General features: G+C 32.1%; 1 protein-coding gene across 2 annotated transcripts in view; it reads right to left on the bottom strand.

The window, feature by feature from the left end:
* The window catches only part of PLOD2 (procollagen-lysine,2-oxoglutarate 5-dioxygenase 2), a 101,702-nt gene that overhangs the window by 17,329 nt on the left and 60,326 nt on the right, over positions 1–24,047 (bottom strand). For both annotated transcript variants that reach the window (XM_074298400.1, XM_074298401.1), the window contains exons 8-12: positions 15,538–15,639; positions 12,185–12,310; positions 10,771–10,892; positions 8,432–8,536; positions 2,737–2,862 (exon numbers count right to left, since the gene is read on the bottom strand). In XM_074298400.1, the coding sequence (XP_074154501.1) occupies positions 2,737–2,862; positions 8,432–8,536; positions 10,771–10,892; positions 12,185–12,310; positions 15,538–15,639 (581 nt within the window). The remainder of the gene's footprint in view (positions 1–2,736; positions 2,863–8,431; positions 8,537–10,770; positions 10,893–12,184; positions 12,311–15,537; positions 15,640–24,047) is intronic.

Here is a 24,047-nt window from a genome sequence, read left to right as displayed (position 1 = left end):
CATTAATTATATCAAAGTCATTTTTCAAAAATGTTGATGTCACTGCAGCAAAGAACAAAGACAAAAAAACAAACAAACCAAACAGCTGGGGACTAAAACAATTTAAATGCAAATTTGAACTCTCTGCTCTAAGTTCCTACTGCTATGAACTTCCAACTCTGCTACTACCCACTGTTCACATCAGACTGCAGCTTATATAAACAATACCAATGTCAACAAAAAATTGCTTAATATTATAATGAAGGGGAATCTTCATGTTACACTGGTGGCACCAGACTGTTTTTCTAGGGACAGCTTTCTAAAGTATTTTTATAACACTCACATTTATTTCAGTTTTAACCTTTAATACTCAAATAATACTTTTTTCTACACTAAGAGAAAGTAAAAAGGGAAGTATGACACAAGAGAAAAAATTCTGGATACAAAGCAAAAGACCTGAGTTTAGATCCTGGCCCTGCCACTTATTATTTCTGTCAATTTGAGTAATCTTTAATTTCCTGAGATTTTCACAATGACTTCCTGAGTTTACTAATCTGTAAAATTAGGGCAATGGAGAAGATAACCTCTAACTTTAAATCTTCTGCTGTTCAGTCATTTTCTGTGACATCATTCTTCAAAACCCTGATTTGGGGTTTACTTGGCAAAGATCCTGAATTGGTTGGCCATTTTCTTCTCCAGCTCATTTTATAGAAATTAAGACAAACATGGCTAAGTGGCTTGCTTATGGTCACACAGCTAGTAAGTGTCTGAAGCCAGATTTGAACTCAGGAAGATGAGTTTTTCTGACTCCAGGACCAACAGCCTATGCATTATGTGCCATCTAGCTACTGACCTTTAAACCTATGACCCTATGACTTTAACTATCCTAGTATAAAAAAAAAAAGTACAGCATGAATTTCTTTGTAATTGTGGAATTTTGAGCTTTTCTCTCTTAAGCAGGGCTAAAATGATTGCAAGAATTCAGGTAAGCCAATTTAATTTTATCCATCTGTTTCTTTATCTGCAAATGGATATGTTCATACTAAATCAAAGTTTTAAAAAAAGAAAAAGGTTAACACGTAAATTTTTCTGAGAAGAAAAACACATGGGGAAATTACTTTGATAAACTATTTAAATGCATTGTTACTCATATTTACATCATAAGGATCTAATTTTCTTATACCAGCAATTTAGGTGTTTTTGTTTATATCACTGTTGGTCATAGAAATAGGAAGACCTTTCTTCAAGTTCAGCTGGTGACACTTATGGACTATGTTACCCTGGGAGTCACTGCAACTCTCAAGCTCTGGGCAATTTTCTAAGAATATAAACTGAAGAAAAGATTTCAATCTGTATTGGCAGAAAGAGTTACCTCATCTGGGAATTCCCTTAAAGCAATGGAATAATGGCTTGTGTTTCTACCTCTATTAAACTATAAGGAATTTAGCTGCTTAAGGAAAATATTTTACAGATTTCCTATATATATATATATATATATATATATATATATATATATATATATATATATATATATAGAGAGAGAGAGAGAGAGAGAGAGAGAGAGAGAGAGAGAGAGAGAGAGAGAGAGAGAGAGAGAGAGAGAGAGAGAGAGAGAGAGACACTGCAGGGGTTCTCAAACTATGGCCCGCAGCCCAGATGCAGCCCACTAAGGATGTTTATGCAGCCCGCTGGGTTATGGCAAAATGGGCTGACTTTTTGTTTTTTCTATAGTCCGGTCCTCCAACAGTCTGAGGGACAGTGAACTGGCCCCCTATTTAAAAAGTCTGAGGACCACTGATGTAGATTTTTTTTTAAATGAGCCAGCATAGTGGTCAGTGAGGTTAACTTGTAGTTAAGAACTGAGATAAAATTGAGATAAAATCTATCTTAGCCACTTAGAACCTAAACAAATTACATAGCCTTCATTTCCTCAAATAAAAAAGAGGAATAATAATAAATCCTACTTTACAGAACTGTTTTGAGAATCAAAATAATATGTATGTATGTGTGTAAATGTGTGTGTGTGTGTGTGTGTATATATATATATATATATATATATATATATATATATATATATGCAAAGTGTTTTGCAAAACCTAAGACAACATATGCATGTTCGATATGCTTATTTACTACCTTCTACCAGAAACTCTAAGAAACCTTAGATCCTTGTCTAAATGTCAAAAAAAAAAAAAAAACTGGACAGATTCCTTATACACTATTCTATAGTTATTTAGCACTTTTCATGGATTATCTGAAACCCAGCTTCTTAAGTTGTAGTTTGTAACCCCATATGGTATCTCTTAACCCAATGTGGGGGTTGCACAATTATGATTTATTATCAGTAAATGTTTGATTTGCATGCTTATTTTATATAACTATATGCCTGCGGTCATGTAAAAATTTCTTAGACAAAAAGGGCCAAAAGTGGAAAAAATTTAAGAAGCCCTGATCTGAAACAACAACCATCAATGTTTGAAAGTTTTATGAAGCCTATTCAAAGGAATAATATGCTATTTATAGAGTTTTTTGGCAAATAGCATTCTAAGCATGAATAATTTAGAATAGCAACAGTAAGAAGATCAATGAAAAGGTCATATTCAACAATGGTGTGCAGCAGGATCTAGTGGGTCAGAAGTTGTCCATTTATCCATGAAATTTGAAAACTTTTGAAACAGTTTCTAAATTGTAACAATTCTTGTATACAGATACATTGATATTGCCATTTAATATTAGCAATTAAATGATTCAACTTACACTCTGCTGCCTTGGACAATATCTACATAATCTTCTGATCGAGCATAATATCCATCGGGACTTAGTGCTCCCCAGAAATTGGACCATAGCTTTCCATGCCGAGTTACCAGAGGAGCAATGATTTTTCTGGAGAGAAAGAAAAACAAAAATTAATGTAACATTTAATTCTTTTAAAACTACAATATTTAAACTCCAACATATATATATATATATATATATATATATATGTATATATATATATATATATATGATAAATTTAATTCTGTATAGGCTATACTTCTCAAAGTAGAAAGGTATGTCCTTGATGACTTGGTAATTACCACTGATTTAAAAAGGAATCTTCCAGGTCATCCATGTTTACTTTTTTAAAAGGGGAAACAAGACCAGAAAGGTTAAGAGATTTGCCTAAGATTAAATATGTTAAAGTCAATGCAGAACTATGATTTGAATCCAGGATCTATATTTAGCACTATATCTAATACTTCATGCTTCATGTACATTAATGTACATTTATCTTGTCTGTTTTTATTTCAGTAGGATCAAAAGATCAATAATGTCACAAGAATGAACTTTGTATCAGTCCAACTGCAAATCATCTCTGCCTTCATGAATTTTTTTTTTCAGAAGCAGCTGCATCCAACAAAATCTATTGTTTAATGGCAAAACTTCTACAGGTGAATTTAAAATTAGTCATGGAGACCAATAGTGAGCCATATTTGAAATCTGTCCATCCATAAAGGCTTAGCAAAATGCCTAATTATGTAGGTGCCTAATAAATGCATGTTCATTTGACTTGATTTGTATTCCACAGGCACAGGCTTGGAGAACTTAGGGTTCTTGCCACACCATAGTAAGGTCCCTCAGGAGTCTAATCTGAGCTAAGATTCCAATTCCTTAGAAACAGGTTCTGTGCTCGCATACTGGCATTTCTTGTTGATCTTAAAATGTCAGTCACTTAATAAAAAGCCTTTAATAAGTCCATATTATGTGTCAGATATATGCAAAGTCCTGAGCTTTCAAAGAAAGGTTAAAACAATCACTACCCTCAAAAGAGCTTACATTCTGATGAAGGAGAAATTATGTAAATAAATAGATAGAGATGAGATATTTGTAATAGATGAGAGGAGACCACAGAGGGGTAGGCACTAGTATTTGGGTGAAGGAGAATGAGAAAAGCCTCCTGCATGAGATGATATTTGATCTGAATCTTGAAAGAAGCTAAAGAAACAATGTAGAATTAAAGAGGGCCAGAATTCCAGATTTGGATGATTTAAACTACTTAACACTTAAATTCAGCAACCTCCTGTATTTCTTAAATATAAGAGAAGTTCTATAATCTTTCCACAAATCAGATAACAAGGGACAAAAAGTGACAATCCTAACTTACTTAATAAAAACCACTTCTAGGGAAAATTATGGCAAGGAAATGTCAATTTTATATCGTCCCCAGACAATATCACATACATGAAAAAGGTCTTCCTATCGATATGAAAGCAAAAAAAAAAAAAAAAAAAAAAAAAAAAAAACACCTTCCTTAGAAAGGAGGAGGAATGGGGCAATTAAGTGACTCAGTGGATCTGGCCTCAAATGCTTACTAGCTGTGTGATCCTGGATAAGTCACTTAACCCTTTTGATGAAAGAAAGAAGAAGAAATCTCAACTTGTTTGAAAAAGCTATATGATGCAAGAGGGAAAATCTCCCATTCCTGGAAAACTAGTTCCTGAATAAAGACTACCTTGTATGAGTATGGTATTAATATTTTCCCCAAGCTGATTATGACCCTAAAACCTAAGCTCAGGGTGCTCTCCAACTCAGCTGAGCAGAAAATACTCCTTTATGGAAACCCAGATCAATTATTTCCAGGCTTCCTTAGTCATGCATGTAAAAGGCCAATGGTACAAAGATCCCTTGTAAGGAAGTAATATAAATATTTATTTTTCAAGTAGCTGAGTTTATAAGAAGTAATAATTGACAATAGCAACCTACACTTTATTTATTTATTACAGATGAATTAAAATGGAATAATCCCAAATTAGCCAAATCTCTGATCGCAGAGTCTAAATTGCAAATTATCCTGTTTTCTAAAATCATATCTGATTTTTAAACATATTTAAAAAGCATTAACCATTTTAGTAAATATTTTTAGAAATATTTCCAATATAAAAAAGTTATTAGTTGAAGAGCAGAATAAAACTCCTTATAATTCAAAACTAGTTTTTGTAAAGGAGTATTCAAATTTCCAATTCTTAGACTAACCAGCTTTATAGCAAATGAAAAGATTACTCAAACTTTAAAATAAATATCTGGAAGCATTTGAATATGACTTTTCTGCTGGCACACAACTTGTTATTTTTTTTCTTTCTCCAAAAAGAAGTGGTTAAGATAATAAATATTAGAACAAATTAGGTTGGACAGAAAGGGAGAAAGCTTCGCAGTCTGATTTATTTTATTTAACAATAAAGACATTAAAATCATGGGATTTATAGATCAAAAACTATACATAAAACATAATTACATTAATTTAAAATTATGATACCAGTAAATTGAAGCCTAACTTTTAAACAAGTTAAAAAAGATATTTTATTATCTTAGTTGCTTTAATCAGGTTTTTACCAACAGCTATCATTATATAAAACCAGAAACAAACTCTACTATAATTTTGGGTATGGCTGATGCACTGATTAGTTTTGAATGCTGGATTGATGAGAGCTGATATTTATTGAATTACTTATTATTTTAACCACCTTCTTCCTCCTCTAAGCAGCTGATAACACATCCTGTCAATTTATCTTCTATAATTTTTCACACATCTGCCTCCTTGTGTTTGTTGACATCATTACAGTTTAAATTCTCATTATGTTGGGTCAATTATTTTAGTTTTATTTGGGGAATTCTGAATTATTGCAATGTTCTCCTAATTTACTGATATCTACCTACAATCATTTCCTTTCTCCAATAAAGATCCTTAATACTGAATATCAGATTTTCCAACTTCATACTCCAACAACTTATGTGGTTCCCAGGTTGACAATTATATTACAGTTATGTTCTTTAGCCATTCTGTGATAGCTTTCCACAATCTATTCTTCTTTGCCTCACAGTTCCTAACTCTATTTCATGCTTCAGCCCAACCAGTCTATATTTTTTTTGCTGAACAAATTCTGTACTACAACTTTGGTCATGTATTCCTTTTAGCTAGTCCGTAATTCTTAGTCCTATAGTAATACACTCGATTTTCTACCATCAAAATCCTACCCAGACTTCAAGATCCATTCAAATGTCATTTACTCCATAAATTCCATGAAGTCTTCAATCAAAGTATTCTGCTTTACCTCTTAGGCAAATATTAAGTTGTAGTTTGAATTATATTTATTTCTACAAATGCCTCATATTTCCTATTTTTAAGATTGTTCATCCTCTAGCCTCCATTTCTTCCTCCATCTCTATCCTTATGTCACCTCAAAAGTCCATGGCCAACTGTTTAGTGGCCACTCATACTGTGTGTCCTTTCATTTCTAATTCCCATTTATGTATTGTCTTTAACTCTTTCCATTCATTAAAATGTTAGCTCCTTAAGGGCAAAAATTGATCTTCCTGCTTGTTGAATAGTTCCTGGTACTTTCTGTTTAACAGATTATCTATCTACCTATTTTTAGTGCATAGCACAATATCTTACAGATAATAGGTACTAATTGTTTATTGAATAAATGACTCAAAATGGAGAAGGAATTATTAAATAACTTTTCATCTGAAAAATGAAAAATGGCTGGTGGAAGATAGAGGTCATATTATATTCAAATTTGCATGTCCCTCAGGGCTTAGAACAATGACTTATATATACTAAGTACTAAATGCATTTTTGAATGAATGATCAATTAATAGTGACAGTCTGCTTTCTAAAGATGCATTCATCCAAAAGCTTTGTTCACAGAATTACAGAATTTAAGATTTGGAAGAAATCACTCGAAAAATCCATGCCCAATTATTCCTTTGAAGACTTATTATAAGAAGAAAATGATTGTCTCCTAAGGTAGTACATTCCTTCTGGAGAGCTCTAATTTCAGATCTTGCAAGAAGGTTCTCTTGATATCAAATCTAAATCTGTCTTTGTCAAGCTTCCATTCAATGGCCCTCTGAGGCCAAGCAAAACAAATTTAATTTGTCTTCCACATGACAGCCTTCAAATAACTAAGATAAATTCCATACAATTTTCTTTCTTCCAAACTATAATTCTGTGTACTCCAGTGGTTCTTGTGATCCTGAAGCCATTTCACTATCCTGGTTGCCCTTCTGTAGATGATCTTTATATTATTAATGTCCTATATAAATCCAAATTATATACAATACTATCAAAGTAGTCTAACCATGGTATTCTGTTTCTCTCAACCTTGACACAGTATTTCTCTTAATATAGCTGAACATATCATTAGGATTTTTTTCTGCCTATTTTATTATTGCTTACTCATTGAATTTGAAGTTCACTAAATATCCCAGATATTTTTTTCCATATGAATGACTATCTAGCCATTCTTCCTGAATCTAGTGTTTGTGACATTGATTTTTTGAATCTTGTTGTAAGACTTTACATTTACTTCTATCAAATTCAATTTTATTTCAGTTACCAGCATGTTTGAGTGTACAAAAGTCTACAAGTTATACCATTATATATGACATGAATAGAAATGTAACTAGTAACTGGCCAACACATGATCTCTGTGAGGCATTAAGCTACACTTATTATTTTCAACAATGTTCCACTTACTAAAAAGATAAAAAGGAGATTATTTTCCTTTTAGAAAATAGTTAATATTCAATATTTACCAATATAAAGTAAATTGTCTAAATGTCTATAAAATTATTAAAATTAAAAGGCATATTATGGACAATATCAATCATGGTAATAATCTGCATAAGGTTAAATTGTGCAAAGGAAGATAAAATACCCAATACAAATAATCAAATTTGTCAAGGCATCTCAATAATACAGCTGATTTGATTACCTTTAGGTTACATTTATTATTTATAACAATAAGATTTTAATTTATTAGTTTACTTTCTTTGTATTCTCAGTGCCTGGAATATATTAGGCATTAAAATGTTTGTTGATTAATTTGTTGCTTCTATGGTCAAGCCTAGATTGGGAATGTAGCTTTGACACAATAACTGCATCAGATGAATCTGTATACTCAAAATAGAAGTCATGGGCTCTCAATTTGCCAAAATTATATAAATTCCTTACTGGAAATATCAAGGATTCAACTAGCCAAGCTAGTTCCCAGATCCTACTTTGTACTCTTCAGCCTAATTCCCCACAACTGGAATCCTCTATCACTCTGCTTATTGAAATTCTTGCATTTCTTTAAGTTTCAAATAGAATGTCACTTCCTTTATAATGTTTCCCCTAATATCAAAACCCTCTCCACAAACTGAGTAGGTTCACTTTTTCTTCAAATTTATTATATGCATATTTTAATTATTTGTAAATGAATTCCTCATTATATTGTAAGTTCTCTGTGAAGATTGCCAATATTACATCTAACTCTGCAGTATTTAGCGTAGTACCTTGAAAATAGTAAGTAAGCATTTGATAAATATCAAATACACTGATTAAGCACATGCTGGTTTTAAGTTTCAAAGAGAATTGTCAGTGAGGATGATCTTTTGAGTAAGGGTCCCAGTGAACCTTACTAAGTACCTGTTTTGCTCTATCAATATCTCCAATGTCTTTGGATTTGTCAGAACAACATCAGCATCAAGACTAAAATAATAATCACACTTGTCATCTTGACGACACAGATCCCTGAAATAAATAAAAAAAAAAAAAGTTGTCATTAGTTCTGCTATAGGACAGTTAACATTTCTAAATAACCAAGTTTTAGCATAATATTCATAAATGTAACTAGCTTACCATAAAATATTCATATTTAAGTTAATTTGAGATTGCCCATCAAAAATTTGAAAGAAAACATCAACTTTCAGAATATTTGCTATCGACTTTAGAAGACATACACTTTGTCTTTACAATTATTTAATAATAGTTAGTGTTTGCATTGTGCTTAGAGGATGAAAAGATACTTAACATGTTAGCTCCCAACAACTCTGGGAGGCAAGTGCTATTATTGTCCCCATTTTACAATTAAGGAAACTGTGGCACATAGAAATTAAGTTACCTGCTCAGGGTAACACAATTATTTAAATGTCCAAGACAGTATCGGAATTTGTGTCTTCCTGGCTGCAATTCCCATGCTCTAATTACAAACAACCATTTCTGGATAAAGAATTTGTTTGACTCTTTCTCTGTGTGCCTGCTTTTCTCTCTCTCTCTCTCTCTCTCTCTCTCTCTCTCTCTCTCTCTCTCTCTCTCTCTCTCTCATTCTGTTCTCTCTCTCTCTCTCTCTCTCTCTCTCTCTCTCTCTCTCTCTCTCTCTCTCTCTCTCTCTCTCATTCTGTTCTCTCTGTGTCTCTTTCTGTCTCGGTCTCCATCTCTGTCTCTGTTTCCATCTTTCTGTTTCTCTGTGTCTGTGTGTCTCTGTCAGTCTGTCTCTCTCTGAGTCATTAAAATATTATTGCTTGATATTATTGTTAATGAGGCAGCTAGGTAGCATAGTAATAGAGTGCTTGACTTCGAATGAGGTAGACTCATCTTCCTGCATTCAAATGTGACCTCACACATTTAGGAACTGTGTGTTTTTAAGCAAGTCACTTAATCCTGTTTGATCATTTTCCCAGTAATTTTGCCAAGAAAAATCAAAATGGAATCACAAGGGGTTGGGCAGAACTTCAAATGACTGAACAACATTATTGTTATTATGTCATACATATTCCGTTAAAATGTCACCTTAGTTCTATATTTAACTCCAACTGTAATTAAAATACACAATCTTATAACACTAACAAATGAAAGCTTGCTCCACCACTTTTCAAATGATTTATGAACAAAAATGCTTTTTAGAGTTTTGTGTTAATATTTTATGTAACTATACCCTTACAAAAATTATTTATGTTCCCATAATATAATATATAGTACCATCTAAGTAGATATTAAGATGTTTCTTTTCCCCAATATAATTATTGCTTTAAATGACCAACCTTTTATTAAAATTTAAAAATTTCACATGTAAAAATTATTCAAAGACACCTCACAGAATATATTGAATATAATAATTCAGAACCATCATTAGGAATGAAAATTCCTGTACTTTACAATGAGGCTTCAGAACCTTACTAAAATGGAGAGGCCCATTTGTCATTAGACTCACTGGTCCCATTCTCCAGTTCTGAGTTTTTGTATAGGCTTTATTACAATTTTCAGTTTCCTTCCTCACTATCAGACTGCCCGGTATTCCTTCCAGAGGTCATAGGTAAGCCTGCTTTCAGTATCTGTAATATTTTTTTGCTCCTGTTTTCCTTTCTATGGTTATCTGTTGTTTTTCATTTGCTAAAGCTACAAAGTAAGGCATCAAAGTGTACAAAAATATATGTTAAGTTTAAAATAAGGGTAAACATATAAAACAGCTTTCTTTTGAATTACATGTACATTAATTGTGGGATACCTTGAGCACTTATAGCTGCTCAAAAAAATGTGTTTTTATTGGCTGTTGGCTTTAATGTACAGAATTGAGGTTGTAGGATAAGTGAATATCAATTAAAGAAGGAAGTACGACAATGTTTATATCTGTGTAGAGGTACATTTATTTTTAATGTTAGTAAGTATATAATTTTTGCCTATTATATGCTGCAATTAAACTGCTGTCATATCAATTTTCTATTGCTCATTGAAATCTACACTTTTATTTTTAGGGTCTTAAAGGAAATAAAAAAATAATGGCTTGCTTAAATGGGTTAAATCTAACCTCCTTAAAAAAAAAAAAAAAAAAAAAACTTAAATGGACATCACTCATAGCCTACTAAAATATAACCTATAAATCCAGGGATAAATATAACTGTTAATATTTATTTCTGTTACAAAGATCATTTTAAAAGTTATTTGTTTACTTTTTTATATAAATAAATTATAAAAATTGGAAAACATACATTCCCATATTTCTGGCTTCTGCTTGACTTAGATTTTCCTCTGGACCAACAATTTTTATATTCTTGATCACATCTTTAGCTTTTTCCCAAAATTCTTTGATGTGCTTTTCATGATATACCTCCTGTAACATATTAATAAAAATCAGAATTAGATTTTACGTGTTTGTTTTATGATAGACCTCCTACAACATATTAATAAAATTTAGAATCAGAGAAAGTAACAACAAAGAGGTGAAAGGCAATGAATGTGTTCTGAAATGCTGTTTATACAACACCCCTTGCTCTGCAAATGATTTTCATAACAAAATAAGACTTATTTAGCAAATGTTGCATTTTACTATTGTTTGCTATAAAATATGCATTTAAGTATCATTTTAAAAAGCATTTTTGTATCATCAGCTTAATAAGTAAAAAGGGGGGAATGCCATCAAAGTACATTTTAGAATACATTCTAGAAACACACTACCAAATATCTAAGAAGTTGAAAATAAAAAATAAACATAATATCATTATCCTCATCATACTGTGAGGCAATAATATTAGTTTTTTTCTATTAGTAACCACCATTTAAAATATATTTTATCATTAATACATTGATGACAAACAAAAATTATTTATAATGTGATATATTAACAACCATGTTAGTGGCCAATTATTATCAGTTTCACTGCAATGTGAGAGCTATTAAATGTATACTCCAAAAAAAAATTTTAATCAACTCAGTCATGTGAAAATGGACATTTGTTCTGTAATAAGTATATCCCAAATCTTTTTTTAAAAATCATGTATAGTACATTTCTCTTGTATTTCCTGAAGAGATGCAATCATATATGCTATATTTTATCTAGCTTGCAGACCAAGGAAGATAAAATGTAAAAATATAATAAATGCCCTATTAGGTCATGTTAATGGTTCCTTCCACCAATAATGCTATCTCTATGAAGGACACTGAGAAACCTTTTAAAAACAGGAGGTTTTCTTTCAGTTATGTCAATAGAAATGTTAATTTTAGTATTCCAAGACTCTTCCAAATTCATAGATTGGTGTTTATTATTTGTAAAAATGCACTAATTAATGAATCCTTTCCCAGGCTGGACTACAATCTGAATATAAGTTTCAGAAGTTTACTAATCCTTGTATCCTGAAATTGTTTTTCAAACTTTAGGAGTTTTCCTTAGTTTTGCTTTTCTAGGAAATCCAAGTCCATCCTATCCATGTGCATCATAGAGTTACAAATGTTTATTATGTTATTATTTCATCTTTGCCTTACCAAAATGAAAAAAAAATCATTTTTCTCATGAACACCTTGATGATTTTAAAGTATAATTTCTTGTGTCTAAGCCATTTCTGACTATTCATTCTTCTCAGAACTGCCCACCCTCTCTCCAGTAGAATTCACCATCCAAATACTTACACTGTTATGAATGAAGATTTTGAGAGCTTCTTTGGGGTAAGTCAGTGTCAACAAAAGGTCTAGAAATCGAGGTAGGAAAGGAGTGGGCTGCTCAATGAAAACACCAACTGTTACTCTTGGATAGTCCTAGGAAAAAAATAATTAAATGAACCTTTATTTAGGCTAAATTAAAGTGTTCGTTAGATAGGAAAATGCTGTTCTGCAGCCTAGTAGAATAAATAAAAAATGAAGATGACAACATGTAAAGAAAAATACACAGACATACACATATACGCACGCACACACACACACACACACACACACACACACACACACACATACACACGCATATATATCTTCACTATGGAATGATCTGCAAAGTGTAGAAATCAGTACGTGCTAATTCACTCTTGATTTTTGTTCTGATTAAGCTTAATATTAGATGTTCAAATTAAGTCTTGACTTTGCCTTTTATACCATTAAAAAAATTTAATGGATAGTGATGAAAGGGGTAGAGTCACAGGGAGAGAAAATCATATTATTTGTACAATAAATTACTTATTTCTTTAAAGTAAAAACCTTCTATTTTAACAATACAAAATTAAAGGAGTCAGAGAGCATTCAATTTTAGTCCTTTGTAATAAAAGTGAATAAATTGAGGCCTTAGAAAGGTAAGTGGCTTATCCAAGATCACACAGATATAAAATAGGAGCATTGATATTGGAAAAAAATCTTTTCAGACTTTATGCTGCTTCGCACTGCAAAACAAATCACATTGTTGAAATTACAAATTCTTCTCAAGTAAATGAAAACACCTAATGTCATTGCATTTGGGTTATCAAAACAATCTGTGTAATTAAATTGGCCACATTATTTAAAGGTCACTAGAATACTCCTCATGGCAAAAATTACATACATGCACAGACACATATATACATATATACACAAACTAGTGCTCACACAACTAGGCCCAGAGGGAAAAAGAGAAAGAGAGACAAACAGAAAAAGAGAGACAGAGAGATGAATCTTACTCTTAAGAGCTTTAAATCTGAATAAAATTAAACAAATGACATAATTATTACCAAAAAATAATCTTAAAAGCAAACTAAAAAGCTAGACAAATAAGATTACCCTAAATAGGTATTTAAAATATTGACTTTAGTTAATGACAATAATAAAAATAAGATAACAATAATAATAATAACCACAATAACAATTACTTAGTATTTATATAGTATTTTAAGATTTGCAAAAAGCTTTACAAATTTTATCTTCCTTTTATACTCATGGGAGATAGGTGCTATTATTATTTCCATTTTACAGATGAGGAAAGAGAAACAGACAGAGATTAATTGATTTGCTCAAAGTCTCAAAGCTAGGAAATTTCTGAAGATAGAATAGAACTCAGGTCTTCCTGACTCAAATCCAGGACTCTCTATACTGTCTCAACTAGTTATATTAACTTTGAGGCTATGGTTTTAGTGATTTAATAGTTTGTAACTTTCCAATGTTATTTTTAAACCACTCTGAAATTATAGGGTTTCCTTAAAAGAATTAAGGGCTTTTCATCTTGATAAAGTAGAAAGCAAGTTATTGTTGTGTGTTTTTTTAATTCATATTTGACACAGTTAAAATAAATGAGAATGAAATCAGTAGGAGCAGTAGCTCTTTTTTATGAGGGTAGAACATTAAGTTCTGTACAAAAAAAAATATTCTAAAACATCTCTTCATCATATCTCTATCCAAAAATATCCTGGCATTGTTTCTGAGTAAGAAATCATTTGCTGTTTTAAAAATGGCTAAAATCTCTTATTTTCAAAGGAAACATAGACCTATTCAGTAGCTCTTAATTATACATAAAACTTATTTTTATCTATCTTTAGACATTGGTAAGAATATAAATTATTTACTCTTGGAATATTGACTTTAATAGGCTAAATGTTGTTCTCTTGAATTATTCCTTACTGATGAGATCAGCAGTTTGTACAACTGCATCCTGTAAATTTCCATGACTTTAAACTATTTCCACCATATACTCCTCATGGCAGCTGGTACTCCTCCAGGTCATCAAAGAGATTTGCTTGAAGCAAAATTTTACTATAGTAAGTATTAAAAGTTCTTCTCTCCCCTGAATCACAATGGTATTAGGTCTAAGGGAAAAACTTTATAAATAAACAATACGGATTCTAGAAGATTACCTATTCCATTTGAAATATTAACTGCAAAAAAAAATAAATGTAACTAAATATTCATAGGGAAAACTTTTCTAAAAATCTACAATTAACATTTGATTTTCAAAATAGTCTTAATTTGTTATTACACTTTTCCCCCTATTTTTTCCTTAAATGATTATGACCAACTTGACAGCTAATTAACACTATTAACTCAAAGGAAATAGCCAAGCTCCTGCTGTAGTTTGGGTATTTCAGGCAAACTTATGCCGTGGCTCAGATGGAAACAATAGCTAAACCTTTAAGAATCTGACAACTTTAAGTTTAGAAAACCTATGTGAAAAATAATTATTTCTCTTATATTTAATAACTACTTATTGAATCAAAAACAATGTTTTTCTCCTTTTCTACTCCCTCATCTACTTCCTCTTAAATATTTACTAAGGCTAGATCTAATAAGACAGTAAAATAAATTCTAATATTAGGCTAATGAATGTATTCCAGTTTATATATTTACTCAGGTCTGAAAAAATGTTGATTCTCCCTTCTGACGAATAGGTTATATGAAAATTGCCAAATCTCCTTAAATCAAGATTTGGATGATCCAAGTCACTTCCCTGAAGATCATCATTTTAATGCAGTCCATCCCCCGGTATAATATTCATTCTCTTGTTGGCCAGAGTTGATTTTCACCCTCAGTTGAGTTTTGACCTTTTTTTCAAAGGTTTAAGTTGGTTTCTTTAGCTACAGCCTGTTTTTGTTGATTGCTTTCTAGATATAGTCTGACTTTAATTTACCTAGAAACTTGATCTCAGAATTTTTAAATTGTCACACTCTATTGAAAAGATCGCATTTGATGTTCTGCTATCCACCTTACTAGAGAGGTAGACCAGCATAGAAAATAGAGAGCTGCTCTTGGAGTTCAGGAAGACTTAGGTCCAAGTATGTAAATCATGTAACCTCTTAGGACCACAGGCAATTCTCTAAAGTTATGTTAGGTAATGATAGAGGGAGTTCCTCCACCTGAAGTTCCCAACAATGATGAACTCACAAATTTGTATAAACAACACCAGAAGGGAAAAACAAACAAACACATAAATAAACAAGAATAAAAATAATTCAACTGATTATTTTCCTCCAATATTTCAGTAAGCAATCACAATTCAAAGTCTGGAAGCACAGTGAATGTACCATTATACTTACTTCTAAAGTTGATAGGTCAATTACATCCAAATCACAAAGAGTACATCCATTTTCCTGTGTCCAAGCATTAGGGATATAATTTCCAAAATAGTTTAGTTGAATCTAGTAAACAAAAGGAAAAATTTATTTAATAATAGAAAGTTCCATTTAACTATTTTCTTTCAACCCAACACACTTATTTTTTTTCTTTTTTAAAAAATTAATTAATTAATATATTTAATTAATTTTTACAAAAATTTTATGCATAGGTAATTTTCCAGCATTGACAATTGCAAAATCATTTGTTTCAATTTTTCCCCTCCTTCCCCCTACCCCTTCCCCTCGATGGCAAGTTGACCAATACATGTTAAATATGTTAAAGTATAAGTTAAATACAATATATGTATACATGTCCAACAGTTATTTTGCTGTACAAAAAAGAATCAGACTTTGAAATAGTGTAAAATTAGCCTGTGAAGGAAATCAAAAATGTAGGCAGACAAAAATATAGGAATTGGGAATTCTCTGTAGTGGTTCATAGTCAACTCCCAGAGTTCTTTCACTGGGCATAGCTGGTTCAGTTCATTACTACTCTATTGGAATCGATTTGAATCGTCTCATTGTTGGAGAGGGCCATGTTCATCAGAATTGATCATCATATAGTATTGTTGTTGAAGTATATAATGATCTCCTGGTCCTGCTCATTTCACTCAGCATCAGTTCATGTAAGTCTCTCCAGACCTTTCTGAAATCATCCTGTTGGTCATTTCTTACAGAACAATAATATTCCATAATATTCATATACCACAATTTATTCAGCCATTCTCCAATTGATGAGCATCCATTCAGTTTCCAGTTTCTGGTCACTACAAAGAGGGCTGCCACAAACATTCTTGTACATACAGGTCCCTTTCCCTTCTTTAAAATCTCTTTGGGATATAAGCCCAGTAGTAATGCTGATGGATCAAAGAGTATGCACAATTTGATAACTCTTTGATCATAGTTCCAAACTGTTATCCAGAATGGCTGGATATATTTACAATTCCACCAACAACATATCAATGTCCCAATTTTCCGACATCCACTCCAACATTCTGCATTATCTTTCCCTGTCCATTCTAGCCAATCTGACAGGTGTTAGTGGTATCTCAGAGTTATCTTAATTTGCATTTCTCTGATTAATAATGACTTGTAGCATCTTTTCATATGGCTAGAAATAGTTTTGATTTTGTCATCTAAGAATTGTCTGTTCATATCCTTTGACCATTTATCAGTTGTAGAATGGCTTGATTTCTTATAAATTAGAGTCAACTCTCTGTATATTTTGGAGATGAGGCCTTTATCAGAACCTTTAACTGTAAAAATGTTTTCCCAGTTTATTACTTCCCTTCTAATCTTGTCTGCATTAATTTTGTTTGTACAAAAACTTTTTACTTTGATATAATCACATTTTTCTATTTTGTGATCAATAATGATCTCTAGTTCTCCTTTGGTCATAAATTCCTTCCTTTTCCACAGGTCTGAGAGGTCAACTATCCTATGCTCTTCTAATTTATTTATAATCTCATTCTTTATGCCTAGGTCATTTTGACCTGATCTTGGTGTATGGTGTTACGTGTGGGTCAATGCCTAGTTTCTGCCATACTAATTTCCAATTTTCCCATCAATTTTTGTCAAACAGTGAATTCTTATCCCAAAACCTGGGGTCTTTGGGTTTGTCAAACACTAGATTATTGAAGTATTGGCTGTTTTTTCCTTTGAACCTAACCTATTCCACTGATCAACTAGTCTATTTCTTAGCCAATACCAAATGGCTTTGGTAACCTGCTTTATAATACAATTTTATATCTGGTACAACTAGGCCACCTTCATTTGATTTTTTTTTTCATTAATTCCCTTGAAATTCCTGACCTTTTTTTTTTCCATATGAACTTTGTTATTATTTTTCTAGGTCATTAAAATAGATTTTTGGGAGTCTGATTGGTATAGCGCTAAATAAATAGATTAGTTTAGGTAGTATTGTCATCTTTATTATATTTGCTCACCCAATCCAAGAACATTTAATATTTTTCCAATTGGTTAGATCTGACTTTATTGCCAACATGCTTATTTTCAAAGTCAGTTTTATAATTTAAAGGATTCCTTTAAAAAAAAAAAAAGCAAACTGTTACTCATGTCATCTAGAGTTCCAAACTTTCATTTCAACACAAAATAAGATAAATATAGATGGATGAGCCAAAAAAGTCATCATGAATAGGAGTGTCTTCCTTCTTCATTTAAGGAACAATAAAATAAGTTACTGGAACAAAGTAGCATGATAAAAGAGAGAAATGTAACAGTTAGAAAGAGATGACATACAATATTCCTAATTCAGTTAATGAATCCCAAAAGTCCAGTAAATGACTACTTAGGACAGACCAGTTTTTACTATCAAAGCAAATACAATCTCAAATAGTACCATATGACTAATCAGCCTTGTGCCATAACTTCAAAGGTAGATGAACAGTTTTAAACATATGACTGAGATACCAATTTCATGACAGGGACTTGGGTTATTATCCTCTTGGGCAGGGGTTCTCAAACTACGACTTGCGGGCCAGATGTAGCCAGCTGAGGATATTTATGCGGCCAGCCTGGTTATGGCAAATGGGCTGAGGGGCAGAGACAGAGTGTGAGTTTTTGTTTTTACTATAGTCCGGCCCTCCAACAGTTTGAGGGACAGTGAACTGGCCCCCTATTTAAAAAGTTTGAGGACCACTGCTCTTGGGGATTTTTCCAAGTCATTATATCTTTAGCTTATGGTAAATTGGTACCACCTGTCCAAGCACACCCTATTTTCACCAGGTTGTTAAAGAGCAACTCAGTTAGCTTACAGGTATTAAAAAATGAAATTTACAATCCCTAATTCTTCTTAGATCTCAGTTCAAGCATTAGGTATCTGAGGCCCTTCTTGCTACCTCCCAAAATTTAGAACTTCCTCCCCTGATATTATCCTAAACGTACTGTGTATTCATTTTGTACATAAATATGTATGTTCATGTTGTTTCCACAGATAGAATATAGAATTCCTTCCCTGCTAGAGAGCATAAAGTCAGCACTTAATAAATGAGTGTTATGATTTAACTTCAGATTCTCTGACTTGAAAATCACACCCCCTTCCACTATATGATACAGCTTTTCAAGGCTGATTTTATCATAGGATCATAGATTTAGAACTGGAAAAAAATCTTGAGGTCTAGTTCAACACCTTTCTCCCATTTTACAAGTAAAAAAATTGAGGTACAGAGGAAATAAATTAATTTTCCAAGGTTACACATGTGCTGTCAGAAAGGACCTTGACAGGCTAGACCACTGAGTTGAATCTAAGAAGACTGAGGGAAAATATCAACTATTGTACTTTGGTACAAAAAAAAAAAAAACAAAAACTTCTCAGGTATTAAATGGAGAAACGGCAGTTATTTTGGAAAGAATTTGAATATTTTAGTGAATTGCAAGTTCAGTGAGTCAGCAGTGTGTTATGTCAGCCAGAAGAAGCTAATGCATTCTTGGGCCATAGTAGGAGGAAGATCAATTCCAGCCACAGGGAGATGTTTAGTCTGTACTGTACCCAGTACAATGCCCTTGTCAGACCTCATTGGCAGTAATACATTCACTTCTGGGAATCTTGGCTTTAAAATGAGGGCATTGATAGACAAGGAAGTATCCAGGAAAGGACCATCAGGATGGCAAGGAGACTTGAGTTCTTTCCATATCAGGATCTACTGAAGAAACTAGAGCTGTTTAGCTGATTGAAACTTGATGATAGGGAAACCAAAAGGATAAATATTCAATATAAATGGTAGGGTAGGATGGTTCATGAAGACTTTGCCTCAGTTTCTATGAAATCCATAAATGAGAATAATAATAAACACAAAACCTGTCTCTCAAGGTAAATACAAGACTCAAAGAAGATAATGTAAAGAGAATACTTTGTGAATTTTATATAAATACTATATAAATATTGATTATTTCTCTTATATGTACATATGCATGTGTGCATGGTCCCAAAACACATTGTTTATAGTTGTATATCCATATATAGGCATATTCATACATATGAACATCCAGCTACTAAATGGAAATTGTTCTTTGAAAAGAAACACTACAGTGATGAATAATGCATTCCTCATTTCTGCCAAGAACAAGGGCAATTCAAGAATTAGGCTCCTCTGACAGATAAGAAATAAGCAGTCATGAAATTCATTAGCCAAATGTCAAGCTTTTAAAAACATTCTCCATCTACAGAACCACTATGATGTCCTTTAAGTGAACCACTACAATAAAAAATTACATCATTTTCACTGCCAGATATCAAAGTGAACCTGACACCCATCACCCATTTATTAAAATCACAGGAAAATCTTATTCTACAATGAAAAGCTTTTTTTAAAATTGTGGTTTATGAGTTCTCTTGCTAAATTCTATTTAGTGATGATGGAAACTTGGCCCCTGGAAAATTCACAATATCATCCTTCATTAATCTTTATTTTTTTTTTTTTTGGTGGCAAAACAACTTTCATAAGAAGTAAATGAAGTTAAATTAAAAAGGACCCAACTAAACTTCTAAATATAAACTTTGAGAATGATTCTAATACTTAAATTCATCATGGGCCAATTCTTAATTCATATATTAAATTATTAGTAGCATCCAAACTCCTGGGATAATTTAATTGTCCTTTCAAAAATTATTAAGGTCAAAAGGTCTCACTTTATTTTTTAAAGGACACTTCATCTTTTTATAATCTGCTTTTCACCTTAATTCAATCATCAATTTTTTTAGAATAAAAATGAAATACAGCCTAAAGCACTCCCTTTCCTGGATCTTTGATGCAATTCAAACAGTAGGATTTTTCCCCCCTGTTACAGCATCTGTTTTCTCCGTAAAACTTTCAGACAGTTATTCTGGCAACTATTAAAATGAGTAAAAACTGATTATGCCATTAAATAGTGGATCTGGGCAATCCCATTCCACTCAGCAGTGATGTTTTCACCGATCTTTCACAATCCCAATGAACTTGCCAAATGTGACGTCATTTTCAATGGCAACCAAACTTGGGCCACGCTATTCTATTTGTTAAAGTCCCTTGGAAAACAAGCATGAATGCCTCAAGCAAATTTCTAAGGTCACCATGACCTTAATACTTAGCATTATTTGATGATATATGTAGGAAATTAAAGTGCTCCTCTGTTTTAATGCAAATGAAATTAATTTTAAAAAGAAATATTTCCTGAAAATGTACATCTCTCCCTTCTTTACATAAATGGGAGAATATGGGTATAAGACACTAAAGAGTGTCTTGATTGAGGTATTGGTTTGTTTTGCGGAATCCCCTACTCCATTTTATTTTTTTAATTATTTTTTAAAAGAGATAATTCTCTTGGTATTGGATTGAACACAATGTGAAGGAATAAATAAAATATTTTAATTTTAATTAAAATTAAATTTTATTAAATTAATTTATTTTATTATTATTAAAATAATTAAATAAAATTACTATTAAAATAAATTAAATAATTTATTAAATTATTAAATTAAATTAAATTTACATTTTTATTTTAAAATAAATTATTTTATTAGAAATTTTTTAAATACTTATATGATACTTTATTTGAATATTTAGATTATATTCACTACATCTTCCTGCAGCTCAATTTCTGTGTGGCTCTGATGAGAATAAAAACTATTCCTAAACATCTCAAGAAGATGTTAAAATATACATACTCTAACCTTGTTAGAAGAAAAGGAATAGCAAAATCCGGGGTATTAGAATTAGTAATAAATCATCTTATTGAGAAAGATGAATATTTTAATGCTTTTTTTAAAAGATACTTAAGAACCTAAATCAGCTCTTAATGACAGGCATATTCCAAGGAGTTATCATAAAATAGAAAATAGCTTCTCTTTTGTAGTCATTAACTTCTAGCTTAAGGATCCATGATGTCGTTTATAAGGTTCTCCCTTCATATTAGAGGTCACAACCCCATATCTACCTCATCTATTTGCATAAATTGTTGAAAATGGGAAAAAAAAGTTTCTCTGTAAATTAATCTTCTGGTGATGAATCTTTAAGCCAAACTTCAGCTATCCTGAAAGCTTTTCTAGCTTAAGGAAGATCTGCCAAAGTTTGGGGTCCACAGGGAGAACCTCTTAGAATGCAGGGCCACTCCCTCACATAAAAACCACTGGAGCAAGATTTTGATGGAGGCAAAGAACTTTCACTTTTAATACAACAGCATGTACACTCAGAAAAATTCGGTTTACCATAGAAGAAAACGATTTGCATCTTGGCATTCCCTTTCAAAGCAACATAAGTATTCTTTTGTTCTGCAAAAATGGAGTATTAAAATTCATAGGGATCTTTTTTTTTTTCTTTTCATGGGAAAGACCATTTCTATCTACATCCACAAAGAAAACAGCTCATTTCTTCCTTCCTTATTGTGGAATATAGGAACATGGAGAGTCCTTCTAGGAATTCTCTCATTAAGTCTCAAAGAAAAGTAGCAGTCAAGATTAATAGTTAACCAAGAGAAGACATGAGAAAAGGTACCTCCTCCTTGAATTGCAGAAGTGGGGAACTATCACTTATACAATGGAAATGGTTAATATAATATTCACTTTTGCTGAACTGTTTTGTTCCTAAATTTTTAAAGTACCTATAACAAGCAATGGTTCTTTGAGTACAAGGGGAAGGAATATATTCAGAAGAAATGTAATGCAAAAAACAACAAAAGTAAGATTTTTAAATTTTTAAATAGATAAGAGAATGAGTCAGTTACAGTTGGAAAAAAAAATGCTAAGCTAATGTTAATTTTGGCCCAATTTCCCATAAACACTACCAGACTTGCAAATATTTTCTAGTGAATTTAAAAATTCCTAACCCATGCTGAGTAGCCCTCTTTCTTTATTCCCTCTCCACAATGGAAAAAAGCACAGGATTAGTAGTCAGGGGATATGAGTTAAAATCCTGGAACTATCAATGCATGGGAAAGTTACTTAAAATTTCTGAGTTTCAATTTCCTCATCTGTAATATTGAGATAATTACTCTTGTATAATCTTGCAATGTTGTTATGACTAAATAGTATTTAGAAAATTTGCAGTAGTTTGGAAATATGAGTTACTGTTTTAATTATCTCAAGTAAGGATCAAAGATTGACTCTCTAGGAATTGAAATGAGATCTCCATGACAACCCAGTTTGAAGGACTTCAGTCAGATGTGAGTAACCCGATGACACATCAAAATCCCGGGATACTTCGAGCATTAGAAATAGTCATTATTGCTGCAGCTGCTGTTGCTACTACTACTACTACTACTATTAATATTACTATTACTATTTACAAATAGTCTTGAAAGTCATTTTGGCTTTGTTAAATCGCTAAATTATTGTGATTGAGTTGGGAGGTTGGGAAAAATCCTAAGGGGAGGTTAAAAAAATATGAATTGGGGAAGAGCATAGGAATACAGATCATTCTTAATATAACAGTACCACTAGAAGATCATATTAAGGTATGGAAACATGAAATAAAAATAAACTGGACCTAGGAGTCCATTGACATGCAACTTCTACATGTGGAAATTCCCTCATCTTCTCTGCAACTCGTGGTTTGGACAGTCACCTAGAGCAATGCAAGGTTGTGACCCAGTATCACATAGGAAATTAATCCAGGTCGTTCTGATTCTAAAATCAGTTCTCTATCCCAACAACACTGCTTTTCATAGAAAGACTCCCAAAGAAGTAGAAAGATCAGAGGACAAAAAGAAGGGCACAACAAAATTTAGTGTAAATTATCATTTTGTCTAGAGCCCACTTGTTACAGTCAAGACTTTATAACTTTATAAACTTTATAAAACTTCCTTCCCCACCTATGTACATTCAGTCAGTCTTTCCTTCCTTTGCATTTCATTTACTAAGGCTAACTCTGTGGAACAAAGTTATTACTCACTCCACTTCATGAAGATTCAATGACTCTTGCCCAACTTGGAGGAGGAAAAGGAAGAGAATGACCAGACTACAACTTCAAGTAAAGAGTGATTATTAACAGGAAGGGTAAAAGAATTGATGGAGTAGATACCAGCTCAAATTTAGAGTCAAATGAGTTCTGATTTCTAGTTAGAAGCCTTCTTTGACATTTCTTGGCATTCATGAAAAACTAACAGTTGCCAGAATTAGAAAAATACAGTGGCACTATGCAGAACATATGAATAGCCCTAGAGCTGGACTTGATTTTTCCTTGGCATCTAATTTTTGATTTAATTTATGCATCCTTGTGGTTTGATAGTGACACCATAACAACCTTTTTCTTCCCTTTACTTGTTTCTTTTTAATCTATCAGTCAGTCCCATTTTTCAGCAGTTGTTAATAGCATTTATGAGCATGAGGGAAAGAAGACTTATAAGAACCAGATGTTCCCCAGGTATCAGCCGCAAACTGGCCATCTCCAAATACCAAAGGCACTTTGGAAATCCGCATTAAGACTTTCAAATCATCAGCT

Source organism: Sminthopsis crassicaudata, chromosome 3 (assembly GCF_048593235.1).
Source record: "Sminthopsis crassicaudata isolate SCR6 chromosome 3, ASM4859323v1, whole genome shotgun sequence".
NCBI lineage: Eukaryota > Metazoa > Chordata > Mammalia > Dasyuromorphia > Dasyuridae > Sminthopsis > Sminthopsis crassicaudata.
This window is presented reverse-complemented; position numbering and strand designations above follow the sequence as displayed.